Source organism: Pteronotus mesoamericanus, unplaced genomic scaffold (assembly GCF_021234165.1).
Source record: "Pteronotus mesoamericanus isolate MK-2021 breed Mesoamerican mustached bat unplaced genomic scaffold, CSHL_Meso_final contig_78, whole genome shotgun sequence".
NCBI lineage: Eukaryota > Metazoa > Chordata > Mammalia > Chiroptera > Mormoopidae > Pteronotus > Pteronotus mesoamericanus.
In genome coordinates, this window is record NW_026555258.1 from 23,733,365 (window position 1) to 23,756,113 (window position 22,749).

Below are 22,749 nucleotides of genomic sequence, written 5' to 3' on the forward strand. Positions count from 1 at the left end.
ATTTTCTGAAGTTATATGAAAACTTCTCATGATTAATAGCATATATTGCCTGCATGGGTATAGAATTTTCAAATGTCGAAAGTTGTTCTCAGAATACTACCACGAGTTAGTACAATTTACCTATTGATACACATGTAGGGCCTGAGATGCTGGAAGTTGAAATATTTTGCTGAAAGTTGTCCAGCCAGTGTAAGAGGTGGTAAAAATGACCTCAAATCCAGTTTTTATGACTACAGCTGCTGCAATCTATTTGCAGCACTGTCCCATTGCTCACCAACGAGAACCTGAAATGAAAATTAACTTTTTTGAGTATTGCATTCCTACTCTGAGGTGAGTGTGGGAAAAGTTAGGTTAAAAGATTTTAGTAATTTAAACTGACAATTATATGTCAATAAAAAGTTAAAACTAAGCTTCATTTTTCTTCTAGATACAAATAAAGTTAAAGCATGTGGAACAGAATGCGAACTTTTATCAAAAATTGTTTCTCTTTGACTTTGATAATAAAGGTCTGCGTTCAAACTCAACTTTTGTCCCAGAAATGGATCCTCCTTTCTCACTGTTTTTCTGTTAAAGCTTTTTCAGACAACCTTACTTTTTCAAATTACTAAATTTTCCTTAACCTTCTACGTATTTCTTTAGTTCACTGTAAATGCTATGGTATGCTGTTTGGGTATCTGTAATTTAATGCTAGTTAATAATAGACAATACCAACTGAGTGGGGGAAAGGGGCATTTTTAATAAGCTTTACATGTATTTAATTTATATAATGCTTATTACAATTTTATGAGATACATACTATTACTATCTTTATTTTAAAGATTGAGTAACTGAGGAACAAAAAGATATTATTTATTGCCTGTGAAATGTACATGCAATGAGTTTCCCGTAAGGGGCTGAAAACTACTTATGGCAGAAAACTTTCTATTTTACTTTTCTGTATCACAGCAACATCTCAAGATGTGCCTTGAACATGTGGACACTCAGAATATATACTTGTGGGCAGATGGATAATTTTACCAAACACATTTAGTTTCGCAGACATGTTCTTTATTTTCTGTACTGTGAAATTATATGTTGCTTTAATGTTTATAATTTTTGTCTGCAATGGTACTTTTCACTAAAGGACCACTGAAAAAATAAAGGACCCTGAAAGGAGGCAGAACTTGATTTCTCTTTTCCTAAACTTTTTCTCTGTTCCTTCAACCAGAAAAACTTGGAATCTATGTTTTATGTGTTGTTTTGAATTTTCTTATTGACATATAACATTGTGTTGATATGATACAATTATATATTGCAATATGAATACCACCATAGCAGTAGTCAACACTTCTATCACATCACATAATTATCATTTCTTTCCTGTGGCAACAACATTTAAGATTTATTCTCTTAGTAACTTTCAAGTATATAATGCAGTATTGTTAACTATAATCACACTACTGTGCATTAGATCTTCAGAACTTATTCATCTTCTAACTGCAAATGTGTCCTCTTTGGCCAGCATCTTCCCAACTCCCCCACTTCACAGCCCCTGGTGACTACTGTTCTACTCTCTGTTTTTATGAGTTTGGCCTTTTTAGATTTCACATATAAGTGGTATACTGTTTTTGCCTTCCTCTGTCTGACATATCTCAATTACCGCCATGCCCTTAAAGTCTATTCATGTTGTTTCAAATGGAAGGATTTCTTTCTTTATTATGGTTGAATAATATCCATTGTGTATGTGTATATATTAAATTATATTACATCTTCATTCATTGATGGACACTTAGGTTGTTTCTGTATCGTGGCTACTGTGAACAATGCTGTAATGAACATGGGAATTCTTTTTTGAACATGAGATATCTTTTTGAGCTCCTGTTTTCATATTCTTTGAATATATACCCAGAAGTGGGATTGTTAAATCACATGTTATATTTAATTCTCTGAGGAACCTTCATACTATTTTCCAGGTGGCTAAAGCAATTTACATCCCCACTAACAGTGTACAAAGTTTCCTTTTTCTCCACATCCTCACTAACACTTATGTCTGTCTTTCTGATGATAACTAATCAGTAGATGTGAGATACTATCTCATCGAAGTTTAGATCTGTATTTCTGATGATTGGTGGTGTTGAACAACTTTTCATGTTCCTACTAGCCATCTGTATGATTTCTTTGAAAAAAAGAGTCTTTTCAGTTCTGCTGCCCATTTTTTAACCTTATTGTTTGTTTTTTATTAAGTTGTATGACTTCATATACTTTGGATATTAATCTTTTATCTGATATACAGTTTGCATATATTTCCTCCCATTTCATAGGTTGCCTTTTCATTTTGTTGACTATTTCTTTTGTTATGCAGAAGATTTTTAGTTTGATGTAATCTCACCTGTTTATTTTTGCTTTTGTTTCTTGTTCTTTTGGTTTCTTATCCAAACAATAGTTGTCAAGTCAAGGAATTAAGGAATTTTATTTTATGTTTTCTTCTAGGAGTTTATGATTTCCTTGATCTTTTCTGTTGTTTTTCTGATCTCTGTTGCATTGATTTCCACTTTGTTTTTGTTATTTCCTTTCTACTGCTAACTTTGGACTTAGTTTGTTATTCCTTTTCTAGATCTTTGAGGTGTAAAGTTAGATTATTTGAGATGTTTTAATTAATATATGCATTTATCACTATAAACTTCTCCCTATGAAGTGTTTTTTCTAGTGTCCTATTAGAACTTGATGTACTGTTTTTTTATTTTCATTTACAAATATCTGAAAACTAACCAACAGCCTCATAAACAACCAAAGGGTCAAATAAGAAATGAAAAGGGAACTAAAAATATAATTATAGGCTAATATCCCTAATGAACATCGATGCTAATATCCTCAACAAAATATCAGCATACTGGATTCAGCAATATCTTAAAAAGATCATAAAGCATGATAAATATTCCAGTGATGCAAGGTTGGTATAATATCTACAAATCAATAAACGTGATACATTACATTAACAAAAACACATGGTCATATCAACAAGTGCAGAAAAAGTACTTGATAAAATCCAGTGCTCATTTATGATAAAAACTCTCAGAAAAGTGGTAACAGAGGGAACATACCTCAACATAATAAATGCCATATATGACAAAACCACAACCAACATCACACTCAATGGGCAAAAACTGTCTGCATTTCCCTTAAGACTGGGAACATGACATGGATATTTGCTTTCACTACTCTTATCCAACATAGTACTGGGAATCCTAGCTACAACGATCAGAAAAGAAGAAATAAAATACATCCAAAATGAAAAGGAAGAAGTAAATGCATTATTTGCAGATGACATGGTACTATATATAGAGAACCCTAAGGATACTGCCAAAAAACTTCTAAAACTGATAAATAAATTCAGTAGCATACAAAATAATTGTCTATAAATTAGTTGCATTTTTATACACCAATAATTGATCAAAAAGGGATATTAAGAAAATAATCTCTTTTAAAATTGCATCAAAAAAGTAAAATACCTTGGAATAAATTTATCCAAAGATATAAAAGACCTGCATCTAGAAAAGTATAAGACACTGAAGAAAGAAAGGAAGAAAATACAAATAAATGGAAGCATATATGTGTTGATGGATAGGAAGAGTTAGCATCATTAAAATACCCATACTACCCACAGTGATCTATATATTCAATGCAATTCCTATCATTACCAATGGCATATTTCACAAAACTGGAACAAATATTCTAAAAATTTATATGGAACCACAAAATAACCTGAACAGCCACAGCGATCTTGAAAGAAGAATTTGAAGGAGTTATGCTACCTGATATTAAACTATACTACAAACTACACTACAAGGGCATAGTAATCAAAACAGCATGGTACTGGCATAAAAACAGACATATAAATCAATGGAACAGAATAGAGAGCCCAGAAATAAATCCACATCTTTATGGTCAACTAATACTTGACAAAGGAGGCAAGAACATACGATCGGATAGAGTTTATTCAATAAATGGTGATGGGAAAATTGGACAGATAATTACAAAAATGAAATTAGACCACTTCTTACACCATACACAAGAATAAACTCAAAATGGATTAAAGACAAATATTAGACTTAAAATCATAAAAAATCCTAGGGGAAAACATAGGCACTAAAATCTCAGACATCTCTCATAGCAATATTTTTCCTTATATGTTCCTTGGGCAAGGGGAAAAAAAAGAAAAGATAAACAAATGGGACTATATCAAACTTAAAAGTTTTTGCACAGGAAAGGAAACTATCAACAAAATGAATAGACAACACACTGAATGGGAGAACATATTCACCAATGTTACATCTGATAAGGGATTAATATATACAATTTTTAAAGAACTCACACACTCAACACCAAAACAAACAATCCAGTTAAAAAAGTGTGCAAAGGATCTGAATAGACACTTCTCCAAAGAGTATGTACAGATGGTCAATACACATATAAAGATGTTCAATGTCACTAACTATCAGAGAAATGCAAATTAAAACCACAGAGAGATTTCACTTCATACCTGTCAGAATGACTATTATCAGTAAATCAACAAACGAGTATTGGTGAGGGTGTGGAGAAAAAGGGAGCATTATTGCTAGGACTGGAGATTGGTGCAGCCACTGTGGAAAGGCATATGGAGCTACCTCAAAAAATTAAATATGGGCGCAGTGATTCCACTTCTGGAAACTTATCCAAAGTTCCACTGTTCCTTTTTTCCTCCCTTGCTGCTTCCCTGTGTAATTGGTGATTATCTGCTTACTTGGTGATTTTCCATGAATGTATGCTCTGATTTTCTCTTTATTTTTTGTGATTCTACTATGGGTTTTCCCTTTGTGGAACCATATAGCTTACATAAAACACCTTTACAATAGTCTGTTTCAAGCTGATAGCAATTTAACCTCAATTGCATACAAAAACTCTACTTTTTTATTCCCTCCAGGTTATGTTTTTATCGTGACAACTTACCTCTATTTATATTCTGTATCTATTAACAAATTATAGTAGCTACAATTATTTTTAATACCCTTTTTCTTTAACCTTCATGCTATAGTTAAGTGGTAAAAACACCATGCAATTACCTAATTAGAATTTTATGAATGTGACAATATATTTACCTGTATATTTTCTTAGGCTTTAATATGACTAATTAGCATCCCTTTATTTTACCTTAAAAACTTCTTTTAGTAATTTTGTAAGGAGTGTCTAGTGGCAATGAACTCCCTGGGCTTTAGTTTGTCTGGGAAAATCTTTATTTCTACTTCATTTTTCAAGGATGTCTTTGTTGAACCTCAGTGTTAATATCTACAATATAGCTTAATTGATTTTTTAAAAAGATTTTATTTATTTTTAGACAGAATGGAAGGGAGGGAGAAAGAGGGGGAGAGAAACATCAGTGTGTGGTTGCCACTCGTGTGCCCCTTACTGGGGACCTGTCCCATGACCCAGGCATGTGCCCTGACTGGGAATTGAACCAGCAACCTTTTGGTTCACAGGCCAGCACTCAATCCACTGAGTCACACCAGCCAGGGCTAGATTTTTCTAAATATTTGAATTTATTAACACATTATTTATGTATCTTAATTCATGCCTTAAACTATCCATCATGGATTTTTTTAACTTTAGTGGCAATAAATGTATGAATTCACTTTTGTTCTGTGAATTTATTTATTTTATTGCCATCTGTATTTTTCATGCCAAAAAGGTTGGCAATGGCATTTTGTATGAAATTAACTTATCTAAAAGATGAACGTAAAGTAAGTTAAAAAGTTAAGTGACAATGCATTTAATTCACAACAAATATCCTTTTTCATTTATAATACCTAGATTATTTAATTCTAACATTTTGTTTCTGTAATTATCATTTGAACATGTAATTTCTTACTTTGAATTTACTTTGGCAAATATATTTTGAGCTTACAAGCTCTCATGTTTTATAAAGTTAATTTGGTGAACATTTACCCGTGTTTCCAAAAGTTACATGGGTAGGAGAATATTTCATTTTTGAGCTCTAGTTCAGCTCCAGTTTATTCCCAGCAGCAATCTTAATTGTGTCTGTGGGACGTTGTCTCTATCGCACCAGGAAGTTGCTCCATTCCACAGAGCTGTCTTTCCAACTTTAAATTGTTCTGGGAAATGGAGAATAATTACAATCGTTGCATAATAAATATTTACTCTTCCACATCTGTGGAATCTGGCATTGTTTGTTGAATCTGACCTTAATTCAGAACACTGACATAAATACTGAGGAGAAAGTAACTGGTTCTTCCAAGAGATGGAAATAATTCATCAGTAGACAAGTAAGTCTTCAATATTATGAAACTGTATTTCAATCTATAGTTATATCTTGTTATTTAATATGAATTTATAATTTGAATATCCTGGTGCTGTACAAATACCAATTTATTATCACCAAAGTACGGATATGAAACATTGCTATTATTGTTTCATCATTATTTATATAATGTCTGTTAATCTTTAAAGCAATTTCAATGTGCTCTCATTATTTCCATACAATATCCCAGCAAGAAAAATAACACAGGTATTTTTAATCACTATTTTAAAAATGAAAAGACTGCAGCTCTGATTAGAAGCTCAGAACCCCAAACCAAAGATTCCCATTTCAGTCTATGGCCCTTGTCCACCATGTTAAACCCCTGTAACATACATTCCAATAAGCACAATAATCCCCTCTTATCCAGGGCTTCATTTTCCATGGTATCAGTTACACAATGTAATTATAGTATATTTTCATTTGTACTTTTCCTATATCCTAACTGAATCATCAGCTTCGTAATGGCAGGTACTTTACATTATTCTTTTATTTATTCTTAACTGTGTGTAGACTATGACTGGATTAAAGGTAGGCTGTCAGTGATATTCCAAAACTAGTTAGTAGCCTGGCACAAGTTTAGCCTACTTTAAAAAATTTTTTCTTTTAATAATATTTTTTTCTTTAGCGTATTTACAAACAATGTGAACATGTGGCTTTCTGTAAAACAAAAAAGTATGTTCTTGTCATTTTTCAGGTTGGCATGCCAATCCATAATAAAGCAAAAGAAATTCATTTAGATCAGACAAATCTGGATAATCTACCAATTCAGTGTAGATTAAAGCCTTGTTACTCAAGTGTGTTCAAGGCCTATTGCATAAGTATGATCTGGGCACTTACAATAAATGCAGAATCTCAGGAGCTGTCTTGAACACTAAAGCAGAATAAAGTTTTTTCAGGTACCCAGATGATTCACATGTAAATGAAAATTAGTGAAGCTGTGAAGTAGACTTGAGCTGAGATTCAAGCTCCACTTTATTTGCTAGCTTGTCAACTTTGGAAAAGTTACATATTTTATATTTGAAAAAATTAAGAACTAATATAAAAGATTAATTTTGTAAAGCATAAAGTGGTACATATACACATATATACATATTTATATAAAATATACCTTATTTTCTCAGGTTGACTTACATGAATTATCAAGATATACACTAAAGCTTATGAATAAATAAGTGAAGAGACTATGTAATGTTCTTCAAAGATTATCTGTAACACTCGTGGAGCTAATATATGCAATGGTCTTGTTATAGGAATAGTCACAGAAGATACTCAGAGGGGCTGGGAAATGAGATCAACAACTATGTGTAAACATGTTAATTTTCAGTTAATGCTATTCAATTTATTATTATTAAATGTTTACAAAATATACTATTAAACTAATATAAGGTATACAGGCATAGAAAAAAATATGTGCTGAAATGTCAAAGTTGCTGTGAAATCTTGACCATCATTTTTATTGTAATCCCAAATCAAAACTTCAGTCCCTGTTGAGTAGTCTTTTGCTATTTCCACTGCTTGTTTTCTGGAGCAGATGAAGAAGTCAGGCTTACAGTTAGGAATTAGTTGAGAGTTTAGAAGCCTCAACTCAGGAACATATCCTCAACAGTAGGAAAGGTTACTTTTGTATGTCTGATTATAGGTAGATCTTCATATATTAGCAATGGGTATAGGTACTCCCATCTTTCCCCATTTCATTGTATTCTAGTTACACTCATTGCTGAAGATAATTGGATGTCAGAGCTTCAAGCAAGAACTCCTCATAATACATTCTAAAAGTATGAATTGTTCAGGTAATTTTTTACATTCGTTTCTTGGCGGTGAATGTATCTTATATTAAATCTTCCTTCTGAAAGCAGAAGACATGGATAAAATTAACAAGACCTTTGTATCAGAATTTCTTCTTCTTGGTCTTTCTGGATACCCAAAGATTGAGCTCATTTACTTTGTTCTAATTCTAGTTATGTATCTAGTGATTCTGACTGGCAACGGTGTTCTGATCATAGCATGTGTCTTTGACTCCCGCCTCCACACCCCCATGTACTTCTTCCTGGGCAACCTCTCTTTCCTGGATATCTGCTACACATCCTCCTCTGTTCCCTCAACGTTGGTGAGCTTAATCTCAAAGAAAAGGAATATTTCCTTCTTTGGATGTGCAGTGCAGATGTTCTTTGGGTTTGCAATGGGGTCAACAGAGTGTTTGCTCCTCGGCATGATGGCTTTTGATCGCTACGTGGCCATCTGCAACCCCCTGAGATACCCCATCATCATGAGCAAGGTGGTGTATGTACTGATGGCTTCTACGTCATGGCTCTCTGGTGGAATCAACTCGATTGTGCAAACATCTCTTGCCATGCGATTGCCTTTCTGTGAAAATAATATTATCAATCACTTCACATGTGAAATATTAGCTGTCCTTAAGCTAGCTTGTGCTGATATATCCCTCAATATTATTACCATGTTTATATCAAATGTGGCATTCCTGGTTCTTCCATTGCTGGTCATTTTTTTCTCCTACATGTTCATCCTCTACACCATCTTGAGAATGAACTCTGCCACAGGGAGACACAAGGCCTTTTCCACCTGCTCAGCTCATCTGACTGTGGTGATCATATTTTATGGTACCATCTTCTTTATGTATGCCAAACCCAAGTCTCAAAGATTGTCTGGGGAAGACAAGTTGCAAACTTCGGACAAGCTTATTTCCCTGTTTTATGGGGTAGTGACCCCCATGCTAAATCCTATAATCTATAGCTTGAGAAATAAGGATGTAAAAACTGCTGTGAAATATCTGATGAACCAAAAACCTATTCAATAAGTATTTTCTCTCATAAAATGTAAGTCTGTGTGTAATAGTCACAAAGATGGACTCATAGGTAAATCAGTAAGAACTTTCTTTGGGGAAACCATGGTTAAGAAGAAGTATTTTTATTATTCTCCTTCCCTTACCCTGCTCAATCAGTTTGCTATAAATTCAGCTTCCTACATGCCCTGTTCTAGATCTCAGAAGAACAATGAATTCTATTAGAATCTCACTGCTTGTGATCTCTAACGCAAGTGTTTCTGGTATACTGTGTGAAATATAGTAGAAAACAATCACACAAAACTTTGGAAGTGGACAGGCAAGAGTACAAAATCTGCAATTACATGAACTAAATAACATTGGATGTGCTTTCTTCGTAGGTCATAGTTACCTTATCTTGCAATAAGGAAATAAATAAAACCAGATCCCAGTGGAGAAAACATGTAGCATAGCTCCAGCTTCAAGGTTCCTTAGAATTTCAGAAATGAAGCTAAGACTCCTAGCTAATAGTTGCAGGGGGCGGGATATCGCCCCATAAAAATCATTCTGTTAATATAAATCACACCCTCCTTGTCCTTCCCCCTATATCTACATAAAGAGAAGTTCAGGCCAGGAGAAGGAATAATCAAGGGAGTGTTCTACCTTGTGGGGAGTGCACAGCAGAGTGGTGGGAGGTGCTTCACCACGGTCCCTGTGGAAGAATGGGGAAGCTTCCATTTTTTCAATCCAAGCCAAGTGAAGGGGATCTACAAAAGAGCCTCGTAAGGTTTTGGGCGCTTGCAAAGAAAGAGAATCTGTTTTTTATCTGGATGAGTGGAGGCCCTTTGAGCTCTCAAGGCGGCAGGCTAGTAGAGGAGCTAGGCTAGTAGAGGAGCTAGTCTAGAAGAGGGAAAAAGGTAGGTATTTTAAGCCAAAAATAAACGGAAGCATTTCAAATGTGCCTGAAATGCTCTCAAAGGCTCAGAAAGAGTGACAAAAACAGTGATTGGGAAAATGAAGTCAGTTCTTTCATTTTCCAATGAGTTGAAATTCTTCAATAAATTAATCATAGTTTTTTGTTTTTTTTTACTATCCAGCTTTCCTATAATCTCTTAGTCTATCATGATAGCTGAGCTTTGACTTTCTTTTCTTAATCAGTTTTACTACTCTATTTTGTCATGTTTAATGTGCACTTTTTGGCCCAAATTTTTGGTGGAAAACTAAAGATGCACATTATACATGGGTATAATGATTATATACCATGGGTATAATAATGGGCATAATCCATGTATAAAGTGCACGAAACTGTAGATGTGCATTATACATGGCAAATATGGTATTTACTACCTGTTTTAGAGTCACAACATTGTCCCATAAATACCACTCAGAGGCTTCATTCTTTGCTAATCCATTTTCTATGGATTGACCCAGGTTTCTACATAAATGATCTGGTCACTAAATTCTGCCATTCTGCCACTGCCCCACCAGAACTGGAGTGTTGTCACTGCAGAAAACGTTCAGCTGCTCCTCTCTCTCCTCTGGGTGGATCACATTTGCATTGCTCTGGACTCTGTTCAGAAAGGCATATGCTAGACCCTGTGGATGGCGGCTTTTGAACTTCTTGTTCTTCCCCTCCCTTCTCACTAGAGACCTTGCATTTGTATATGATCCTTGTTTAATTCACTTTAACTTTGATCTATGACAACAAGGTTTTAGGCACATAAAATATTACTTAAATTGTTTTAACCAACTCCTTAGCAGCTTAGTTATCATATGTTTCCCTACAATACCAAGAATGTCAGCATCTATCCGCAGACTTATATCAAGTCAAACTCTTCAACTGCTAGTATATTCCAAAGGTATAGAAAAGTGGTACGGTTTGGCTTTGATATAAACAAGTGTGCTCAGGCCAATCAAATGATCAGAAAATTAATAGATTTGATAATAAATTGACCTCCCTGCAAAATCATGAAGTCTCCAAAAGACTGTTAGGTGTATTATTTTCTGATTAATAAATAAATATTTTTAAATTCAAAAAAATAAAAAATTGTTGTCATTTGTCCACTTCACAAAGATATCATTTTAAACATTTCTTCTAGTAACCAGGAGTCATATATTCATTATGTTTTTATTTTGATTTGTCACTTAATGTAATATGAACACTTGAGGTTAAAGTTGTTTTGTTTTTGTTTTTTAATTACAAGACACCTATAGTTTCACAGGGAAAATTTTAAGAACTGAAGTTAACAGAGCAATTGATATGAACTTTTTCAATTTCTAAATTGAAAAATAGCTAAATTACCCTCAGAGAGGTCATATTACCTATCCTAAATACTACATATGATTTTCCCCAAATTTATTTGTAGCTGTTTCCAAAATACATACATACACACTTATATCTGTATTTATCCAAACACACACTTACACGCATTTTTTCTTTAAAACACACTTGTAGAAATTTTTATTTTCAAATATTTAACAAAAAAGTGTGTAATTTAATAAAATAACATGTACCAATCAAATGGCTTAAATAATTCTCAACACATGGTCAATCTTCTTTCATCATTATATATCTCCTTCTTCTTCTTCCAGATTACATCTATCTATCATCTATCTATCTATCTATCTATCTATCTATCTATCTATCTATCTCTCCATTTATAGATTTTATACTTATTATATTTATATAATAATATAATAAATATAAAAATATAGATGTAATATGTAGACATACACTAAGGAGCAAAGACCCAAATGCCGTTGTTCACGTTGCAGTCTATGAGAATTCAGCTCCTGGGCATGGAGCCTGTGATGTGAATGGCTCCGTCTTCAGGAAGCACAGTAGGACAGTGCGGGGGAGGACCGTGAGCTGTGAGAACGGCACAAGGGCCATGCAAAAGACACTATTTCCACTCCAGTGTGTTGTTGCCATGAGGTAATGCATACTGCATAGAATCTAAATGATTTTCTAAATTTCAAGAGGCTAGATGTTAAAATTAAACATCGCAGCACTTCCCCAGAGTTAGATATTTAATAGAGCATGTGGCGTTTCGGAGTATATGATCACGTATTTCTAAAGCTTTCCTGTGGAAGTATAGGATCTAGTACTAAAGGAAGAAGGAATTTCAGGCCAAAAAGGTGAGTTCTGAAATGCCAGTTGTACCTCCTAGGCCAATTTTTTTTAGATTGTTTCAGTCAATGTAGGTTTATATACCCAACATGTTGCTATTAACTGCTTATTGAGTTTGAGTACGTATTTTGGATGCAAGATGTTGATTTCTCCATGACACTATCGTGGAGATAATAGTGATCTCCAAATATACTTTAGAGTACATCAAAGAGCTTCCCATAAGCTTCATTTATAGCGGCAATCACATTTCCTTCTTTCCACTTTTCATTAATTTTTATTCAGATTATTCTCCTTGGGGCAGGACAATTAGGTTCAGCTAGAGGACTGATCCATAAAGCTAAGAGCAATTTAAATAAGGTCAATGATTTCCCCTTTATTTAGTCTGTTTTGTAGAGTAGGGTTGGATGAGTACAAGCATATAGGCATGCCTCATCGACCAGGTAAGACAGAGACAGAAATCATTAATCCCAAGGTGAGGCAGGAAAATGGAGACAGCTATACTTGAACAATAATAAAAAAATTAGCAAATAAAAAGAAAAGGAATAATCTATATTATCCTTCATTTAGGAATGTGGTCAGCAATATTTAGATCTATTGTTATAGTGTCATGTTCAGCAATTGATTCTTCCTCCAGAACTCATAAGTGCAACCCATGTCCCACCATTAAAGCATCAGGCAAAGGAAAAGAAAAACATTTAGAAATAGAGGGAAAGTTTCTATGAGTGCCTGTATTATTCCCACCATTTTCTGCATGTCTTCTTCCAAAATATTTCAATAATATATCCAATGGTGATCTCCCTTAAATCTATGTATATTAAATTTAATTTACATATTTATTCATTCCTTAAAACTATTCCTTTCATTTTTTTATCACCCTGCAATTTCATAAGCAGAGATTTCAGTTGTCCATTCCAATTATCATTAGTCCACATTTTGTGAACGGGAATGTATACAGTTCCTAATGCTTTGTAACAGACTGAATTTCACTAAATTCCTTACAGTTGTTTAATTAGATGATCAATATCCAAATTAAAATAATACTCTTGCTCTATGCCTTAAATAGTGATAGGGGCATTTGCTTCATTTGTCAGGTTTGCAAATCCATATCCAGAAAGAGTCTCTTTCTCAGTTAAGACCCTTTGCTATTTACCCAGAAACAAGGGTAATGGGCCCATGCGACCTACTTGCCAGCTATGGCTCCTCCTGGATCCTTTCAGTAGGTAGTTCATAAATGCTTTGAGTCTAAGACTTTTCTTCTGACAAGTGTAACAATTTTTAGGTACATTTCCAGCTCCTGAGGGAGCCAGTGGATGCATATCTTTTGCAAACATTATGTACTACTTGAATGCCTCCATGCCCTTTCACCTCATGTTCCCAAGAAGCCACTTCCAAAAGAGAGGAGAAAGTCTCCCATTTTTTGTTTCTGACCCAATTATGAATTCATAAGGAAAATTTTATTGTAGACAGATATTCCTCACTTTGATTATCCCTTTTCAAGTCCATAGAATGTTCCATAACATACAACCCCTATGGAAGTCCTTTATCTTCCAGTCATATACAGCCTATATTTTAAGACCACATTGCTAGCCCAGTAAAGATTCATACCGCTTCATTATTGTTATTATCTGGTTTCTCTGGTGAGTGAGGAAGGCTGTTTTTAATTCTTTATAATTAAATACTAGCAGCAACTTTGTGACTTTGGAATATTATATTGTCTGTTTTACCTCAGTTTACTCATCTATAGAAAAGGAAGTCTTACCAAGTGGTTTTCACAGTTTTCCAGCTCTAAACTTACTTCTATGCTCTTATAATATAAGAAAAGTCTTGACATATTTTCATTTGAAAATTAACGAGCATACAGTATGGTTTATGGTATGAAGTGTGGAGGGTGTGGAGGTTGCATACATTTGTGTGTATCTGCATGTATAAATATTGCTCTTACATTTTAATTTTTCAGAATCTGAGTATTTTATTTCAAAAAATTTTAATGTGATTAAGGTATTATTAACAAATAAAAATTGAACATATAATACTTAGGTGTACAAAGTGATTTTTAATGGTATACAACATGATGTTTTCATATATGTATGTAGTATGAAATGATTACCACAGTAAAATTAATTTACACATCCATCACCTCACAGTTACCTTTGTATGTGTGTGAAACGAGAACACAGTATCTATTCTCAGCAAGTTTAGGTACACAACAGAGCAGTGGTTTTTGAGCAGTGTTCCACAAGAATTTTTAAAATATGCAGTATCTGATTATTTAGTCGGAAGCACTGACCTCTTTCCCCTCAGACTGTCAAATTAAAAAAATGATAACAGCGAACACAACAATAGCTGTCCAGTGTGAATGAGTCAAAATTATACTTACCTTTTTTGTGAAGTCTGCAAAAAATATTTTTTTAGTGTGCCGTAGAATTTTAGTAACTAATGTGTGCCATGAGATGAAAAATGTTGAAAATCGCTGCAGTAGAGTATTACTAACTGTCATTGTCAAGCTGTGCATTAGATCCCCAGAGCTTGTTAATCTTAAAAGTAAAATTTTGTACCCTTTAACTGGTATCTTCCCATTGTCCCCACTGCCCAAACTGTGGCAACCACCATTCTACCCGCTAGTCCTATCAGCTTGCTTTGTTTTTTAGATCCCACGTATAAGTGATTTCATACAGTATTGTCTTTCTGTGTCTGGCTTATTTCACTTAGCATGATCCCCCTCAGGTTCATCCGTGTTGTCACAAATGGCAAAATTTTCTTCTTTCCTTTCTCTTCGTAGCTGCATAATATTCTATTATAAACATGTGTGTATACATATTCACATGTATATTTATCATCCATCAACAGACACTTCAATTGTTTCCATATCTTTCCTAGTGTGAATAATGCTGCAATGAACATGAGAGTGAGGTTATCTCTTAAAGATACTAAATTCATTTCTTTTGAATACATACCTAGAATTGGGATTGCAAAGTCACAGGTAGGTCTGTTTTTAATTTCTGAGGAACATACACATTGTTTATCATAATAGCTGTACTAATTTACATTCCTACCAACAGTGTACAAGGGTTCCCTTTTCTCTACATCCTCAGTAGCACTTGTTATCATTTGACTTTTTGACAATAGCTATCCTAAAAGGTATGGGGAGATATCTCATTATGGTTTTGATTTGCACATCCTTGGTGATTAGTGATGTTGAGCACTTTTTCATGTTCTTTTTGGCCGTTTATATGTCTTTGTCAGAATAATATCTATTCAGTTCCTTAGTTCATATCTATTAACTTTGCTTTGGTAAACATATTTTGAATTAAAAAGCTCTCACATTTTATAAAGTTAATTTGGTGAACATTTGCCCCTGTTTCCAAAAGTTACATGGGTAAGAGAATGTCATTTAATTTTTGAGCTTTAGTTCAGCTACAATATATTCCCAAGACCAATCTTAATTGGGTCTGTGGGACACTGTTCTTAACACACCAGAAGTTTCTCCGTTCCACAGATCTCTGATTGCAACTTCAATTGCTCTGGGAATTGGGGAACGATTACAACTGTTGCATTATAAATATTCATTCTTCCACATCTGTGGAGTCTGGCATTGTTTGTTAAACCTGATCTTAATTCAGAATGCTGATATAAATACTATGAATAAAGTAACTAGTTCTAGAAAGTGGAAATAATTTATCAATAGAATGGTAAGTCTTTGATACCATAAAATACCTTTTCATTCACTACAAGTTATTATTAAATATGAATTTAAAATGTGAACATCATGGGGCAATACAGCTATAAATTTATTATTATTACCAAATAGCTCAGATTTATTATCATTTTTATTTCTGTATTATGCTCATTAATTTATAAAGCAGTTTCCATATGCTACTGAATTTTTTTCAAAACAAGCCTGGGAGAAAAGTAAGGCAGGTATTTTTATTATTATTTCACAAATAAGAAAACTGATGCTACATATTAAAAGAAAAGAACCTTAAACCTAGAACTTTTCTTCTAAGTCCCAAGTACTTTCTCACTAGACTCACTCCATGCTATATCCATTCAAGTGAGTACCAGGTGGTGTTCTGTACTTTCATTGTCTATACAGGATGGCATTTTGTTAGTACTGACTGAAAGATAATTTTTTTTAAAAAAATGAGAGCCTGCCACAAATAAATCACTTGGTAATATTAAACCTTTCTTGGGTATGAATCCACAAATAGTGCACAGAGAAATTGCTTAAGAATCTAGAGTGTAAACATTCGCTAATTCAGTCCACACCCAAGATGTGCAGCCACTTTGTTAGACTATAGGTGTAGAAGGGTGAACAAGACAGACAGGCTCCTTTACACATGTCTCTCATTATCTTACAATATACAAAATAACCAATTTAAACTTCTGGGATAAGAAGAACAAAGGCAGCAAGATAGACCTGGTTCAAGGAAATTTAGATTGGCGAGGGTATTTCTGCCTAGGAGGGGAAGGCTCAGAGCAGGTGGCAAGAGAAGTGGTGTAAGTGGCCTAAGATACATTGTCATTACATTTTTCTGCAAGTGGAAGCCAATAGGCTCTCCAGGCCTGGACCCCAAAGGAACTGAATCTGGAATTCACCACACTTCCTGGTAAGTCAGTGTTTCCTGTTTCCTTTTGCATTCATGCCTTCATGATTAGAGTGCTCCTGTCCCTTATCTAAGGCATCCCTTGACCAATTTCTGTACCTCCCTTGCAGAGAACTTTGACTTATCCTAAGAAGGAGTGTAGAATAAGTGTAGAATCACTTCACAGAAAATGAAATGTTCTGGTACATATAATTTGATCCCTTAGCCCTGAACCTTCCATAATGATAAGAAGTATTAAGTTCTTAGCTAAGGCATAACCGTTCTCCTTGTACATTATCTACTAAGTTTTGCCTTTATGACTTCACTGTATCTGGAGTCTCACTGACCATTTTCTGTGGCTAACACATATTTTCTATGCAGAATTTAATGCTACCTGTTGTGCACAGTAGTACTGGAAAGAGAATGGGTGTGGGGTTTTGTCTCTGCCCATTATTGGCCCTGTGATTTCAACCAAGTGAGCTAATTTAAGCACTGTATCTAGCACATAACATCCTGTAATAGAAGTTTGCATAAATGAAAGGTTTTTTTTCATTTAAATAAATTAAAAGTTTTTAAGTTACCTCTGCCCCTTACCTGAATAACTATCACTAAAAATGGTTTTAAGGCTCATTCTTCTCATCTCTAATTTGGAGATTCATTATGCTCTCATCTGCAACTCTCATCTGCATCTCTCATCCAACTTGAAAGTCTCCTTTGTATTCTTTAACTGAATTGTTTTTAAAGTGAGAATCCCTCTGTTAGGCTTGGCTTCTGACTCTAAGACATTATACACTGTAGAGAAATCTTTTCACCTTGGTATCATCACAGATCAAACTCTCAGAGTTGGGTAGGGAGCTTATGCTGACGTTCTCAGAACTGTTAGCCTACAGTTCTGAACCTAAACTTGCAGATTTGGTTAACCAGAAGACTGTTGGCAATTATGAAAAGATTTTTTTTTTTGGTGTACCAGTCAGTAATTAATGATAATCTAATGAATCTAAATATTTTAATGCCTTGTGTCTGATATCTGCTCAAAAATCTCTAAAATCCAAGTGTATAATGTCAATTTTGAAGGGTAGCTAAAAATCACAGGGTCTAAAAACTCACCTTGGACTTGGTACCTCTAATAGTGGGCTACTTCCCCACAAAAAGAAGTATCAATTTGTCTGCCTGACTTTTGGACCCTTATATACATCTGCTTCATTTACCTTTTTGAATGTGCTTCATATCACTTCATGGAAACTCCCTTGTCTGAAAGGAGGTACTGGCGTACTGAAATATGCTTACTCGTAAACTTTTCTCAATCTGTTTCCCCTTCTGGAATACTCCTCTACTCCTCTTCCAAACCTGCCTTTTCATGCCTGCAGATGCAGCCTAAGTAGAGATTCTTCCAGAACTCTCTTTTGACTTGTTTATTTCTCATTAACCTCCTCCTTCTGGAAATACTTGTAATATTCACTCTGGTCACACAGCATAATTATATTCTATATCAAATTATTTAATGTGTAGTTTTACTGTTGTCCTTACTGAATTGTAAACTTTTTGATGACAGACATGTTGTGTTATACTTTTATTCTCCTTACTCAGCTTGGAATAGGAATGGGCTCAAGTTAGGCTCTTAGCAATATCCTATCCTATACATATTATAGTAGTCCAGCAAAAGTTTAGTCTGCTTTTATACAGTTTGTTTTTTATATTATTATTTTTCTGAATTATACGAGACAGCCATGGATTTCGCTGGAAAACATGAAAAAAAGTATGCCCTTGGTCATTTTCTAGGTTGTTAAACTAGTCTATATAATAGAAAAAAATCTATTTGTATCAGAAACATCTGTATGGTCTGCCAACTGACTAACGACAATCTGACTCTCTACCAGCTGCTTCTGCATAACCTTGGAGCTTAATAAAAATTCAGAATCACAGCCTCTGCCCTGACCTATTTAAAGAGAATCTGCATTTTAGCCAAACCCCCCAGGTAATTTATATACGTATGAGAAGTTTGAAAGACTGAAATAGTTGATTTTTTTATTATTCCACCAAGCCCAAAAATTCTAGATAGTAGTTGGTGGGAAAACAGTATAGTAACTTTTGGTTTTACAGCCCAGAGAGCTCTAGAATTCATTGGCAAAGATCTGAATCAAGCTCTACCTTTTACTGATAGGCTGGATAACTTTGGCCCATCTGTCTTCAACATTTGAAAAAAAAATAGGGATAATGAGAGGAATAATTTTTTTTAAGTATAAAATGCTACACATACAAATAGATTTAACCATTACCAGAGTTTTCTCAGATTCACTTAAATAAGTTACAAGTAATTCTGAAGTCACAGAATAAAACAAATGAAGAGTGACTGTTGTTCTTCATATGTTCTCCATCATATAGATGCATAGTTGATGTACACATTGGCCTTGTAATAGGGACTAACAAAATAGTAAGAGTGGGCTGTAACAATGACTAACTAATGTAATCAACAACTAACTTGAGCTTTGAGCTGATGTTAAATTGCAGTGTAAGTGGTTCAATGTACTATAATCAAATATCTGCCCAATATAAACACATGATTTAACGGACTAAAATGATATACAGAATGCCAGATAAACAAATATTCATAAAAGTCAAACTTACTTCACATTTTTTAACATTTCTATTAAATATCAAATCAAAATCATCATCCTTGTTGAGTTGTCTTTTGCCTCGCCCACCACTCTCTCACTGGACCTGACTAGATGAAGAAATTGGGTTTGTTGTTTAATTATGCTAAGGTCTTTTAGAAAACTAAATTTAGGGTGTCATCAGTAGAAGGGGAGTTTGCTTCTGAATTTGCTTCTGATCCTAGGAAGATCTGAACACATCAGGCACAGGACATAGAAACTCTCAATATCCCATTATCGTTGTGTTGTAGGCACAAACTGTCGAAGATAACGTATGTTAGAAGCAGATGACAGAAATCAAAGAAAATACTCTATATCAACCTAGAGTAATGCTTATTCAAGATATCTGTTACATTTGTTGCTTGTCAGTGAAAATATTTATGTTAGGTCTACCTTTGATATCTGAAAGTTGAGACATGACTATAATAAATAGGACATTTGTGAAAGAATTCATTCTTCTGGGACTCTCTGGTTACTCAAAACTTGAGATCATTTTCTTTGTTCTAATTCTAGTTACATATCTAGTGATTATGACTGGCAACAGTGTTCTGATCATAGCAAGTGACTTTGATTCCCGTGTGCACACCCCCTTCTACTTGTTCCTGGGCACCCTCTCTCTCCTGGATATATGCTACACATCCTCTTCCGTTCCCTCTAATTTGGTGAGCTTAATCTCAAAGAAAAGGAACATTTTCTTCTCTGGATATGCAGTACAGATGTTTTTGAGTTTGCAATGGGGTCAACAAAATGGTCCTCAGCATGATGGTATTTGACCACTATGTGGCTGTCTGTAGCCCTCTGAGAAACCCCATCATCATGAGCAAACCTCATAGATCACTGCCTTTTGACCCAGCAATTCCACTGCTGGGATTATACCCTAAGAATCCTGAAACACCAATTCAAAAGCACCTATGCACCCCAATGTTCATAGCAGCACAATTTACAATAGCCAAGTGCTGGAAGCAACCTAAGTGCCCATCAATGAGAGGATCAAAAAACTATGGTACATTTATACAATGAAATACTATGCAGCAGAAAGAAAGAGTTACTACCCTTCGTGACAGCATGGGTGGAAATAGAGAGCATTTTGCTAAGCAAAATAAGCCAGGGGATGAAAGACAAATACCATATGATCTCACTTATAAGTGGAACCTAATCAACAAAACAAACAAGCAAGAAAAATATAACCAGCAAACATTGAAAGAAAAAAACAAACCAACGGTAATGAGAGGGGAGGAGGGAGGGGGGTTACAGGGAAAAGAAGGGAAAGGGTCAAGTCAGGGAACATGTATAAAGGGCCCATGGACAAAGCCAAAGTGGGGAAGGATGTAGGATAGGAGGTGGGGGTGGGTGAGGCAGAGGAAAGTGGTAGTGGGAAAATGGAGACATATGTATTTGAACAGTAAAAAAATTTTTAAAATTATAAAAAGAAAAAAAATCATGAGCAAGGTGGTATATGTACTGATGGCTTCTGTGTGATGGCTCCCTGGCAGGATCAAATCAATTGTGCAAACATTTCTTGCCATGTGATTGCCTTTCTGTGGGAATAATATTATTAATCATTTCTTATGTGAGATATTAGCTGTCCTTACGCTAGCTTGTGCTGGTATATCCCTCAATGTTGTTACCCTAGCTGTGTCAGATATGGCGTTCCTGGTTCTTCCATTGCTGCTTATTTTTTCCTCCTGCATGTTCATCCTCTACACCATCTTGAGAATGAACTCAGCCACAGGGAGACGCAAGGCCTTTTCTACCTGCTCATCACATCTGACTGTAGTGATCATACTTTATGGTACCATCTTCTTTATGTATGCCAAACCCGAGTCCCAAAGCTTTCTTGGAAAAGACAATGTGCAAGCTGTGGAGGGACAAAACATGTTTCCATGTTTTATGGGGCAGTCACCCCCATGCTTAATCCTATAATCTGCAGCTTGAGAAATAAAGATCTAAAAGTGCTATGAAATATTTGCTGAGTTATAAAGCTGTTAACCAATAAGACCAAATGAAAAAATGTAATCATTGATAGATCATCGAAAAACTTCTTGGGGAAAGCAAAAGTAAAGTTATATAGAAAATATTTCATTTTTTTTTTGGTTTCATTTGCTCAGTTTAGCTTGAATTACTGAGAAGAGTCATCTGCTATAAAGTCAGATTCTGATGGGTTCTGATTCATTTCTCACAAAGACAATGAATTCCTTTATAATCCTACCCTGCTGATATCTGAAATGAGCATTATTGGTGTGCTGTGTGGCAACACAGTGAAGAATATCACAATAAACTTTGGAAACAGGGAGGCAGGAGCATATATTCTGCTGTATTACAACCTACTTACATTAATATTGGGAAAATTATTCATCTTTTATAAATATTTCCTCCTTCATTTGCAAAAAGGGAGTAATTAAACACTGCTCCCAGAATTATTATAAAGATGAAGTTGCACAAAGCACCTGGCATAGTACTAAGTTCTCATAGTAGTTGCCTTTACAAAAGACGTTGAACTTGACTTTTTCTGTTAACTCAGAATTTAGGAACTAAAGTGAGGACTCCAAATTGAAGGTAAAAGACAGTAACTAACACTTCTTACATATTTTAAGCTCCCAATTATTAAGGTCAACTCCTCCTCCTTGACCTTCTCTCCACATATAAAGAATACATCAAGAAAAGGGAAGATGGAATCAAAGGAGACTTTTAAATCATGCGTAGTGCTCAGTAAATGGTGGGAGGTGTTTCACTACTATCCATGTGAAAGAATGGGAAGACCTTTGCTATCCACGCCAAGTAACGGGGTGCTATAAAAGAGCCTATTGAGGTTTTGGATGCCTGCAAAGGAAAACCTATGTCTACTTTGATGAATGGAGGCTTGCTGAGCTTTTTTCCCTCTGGTCTGTAGACTAAGCTAGTTTAGAGAAGAGCTGGAGGATAGGTGTTAGAGAGCTGGAAATAACCAGAAATTTTTTAGCTTGTCTGAGATGTTTTTCAGGCTCTGAAAGAGGGCTGAAATTAGCAACTGGGAAGAGAAAACCATTTCATTTTATATTCCAGTAAGTTGAAACTCCCTAATAAACCTATTACATTTTTTTCTTTCTGTAAATTCTTCTGCCATGGCTGAGCACAGCATATCATTGGTCCATATCATCCGCCATTGTGACACCTAATTTCAGCCTTATTTTCTAACTAAATTTTCTCTTTCATGTTGGTTTTTAGAGTCATAATATAACTGCAGACCTCCTAGCTAAGAGCTGTACATTTTGCCAATCCGTAGTCTTGGGGTAAGT

General features: G+C 34.8%; 1 protein-coding gene and 1 pseudogene across 1 annotated transcript; both read left to right on the top strand.

Moving 5' to 3' along the window:
• Window positions 1-8,118: 8,118 nt before the first annotated feature.
• On the top strand, window positions 8,119-9,146 carry LOC129079657 (olfactory receptor 13C3). The gene has a single exon (XM_054584941.1). The coding sequence runs from the start codon at window positions 8,193-8,195 to the stop codon at window positions 9,144-9,146; it is 954 nt and encodes a 317-aa protein (XP_054440916.1). The 5' UTR covers window positions 8,119-8,192.
• A 10,744-nt stretch (window positions 9,147-19,890) lies between these two features.
• Window positions 19,891-21,470, top strand: LOC129079659 (olfactory receptor 13C4-like; annotated as a pseudogene).
• The last annotated feature ends 1,279 nt before the right edge of the window (window positions 21,471-22,749 follow it).

Excerpts from the sequence above, each read along its gene's own strand:
- LOC129079657 (XM_054584941.1), top strand. The coding sequence starts at position 8,193 with ATGGATAAAATTAACAAGACCTTTGTATCAGAATTTCTTCTTCTTGGT.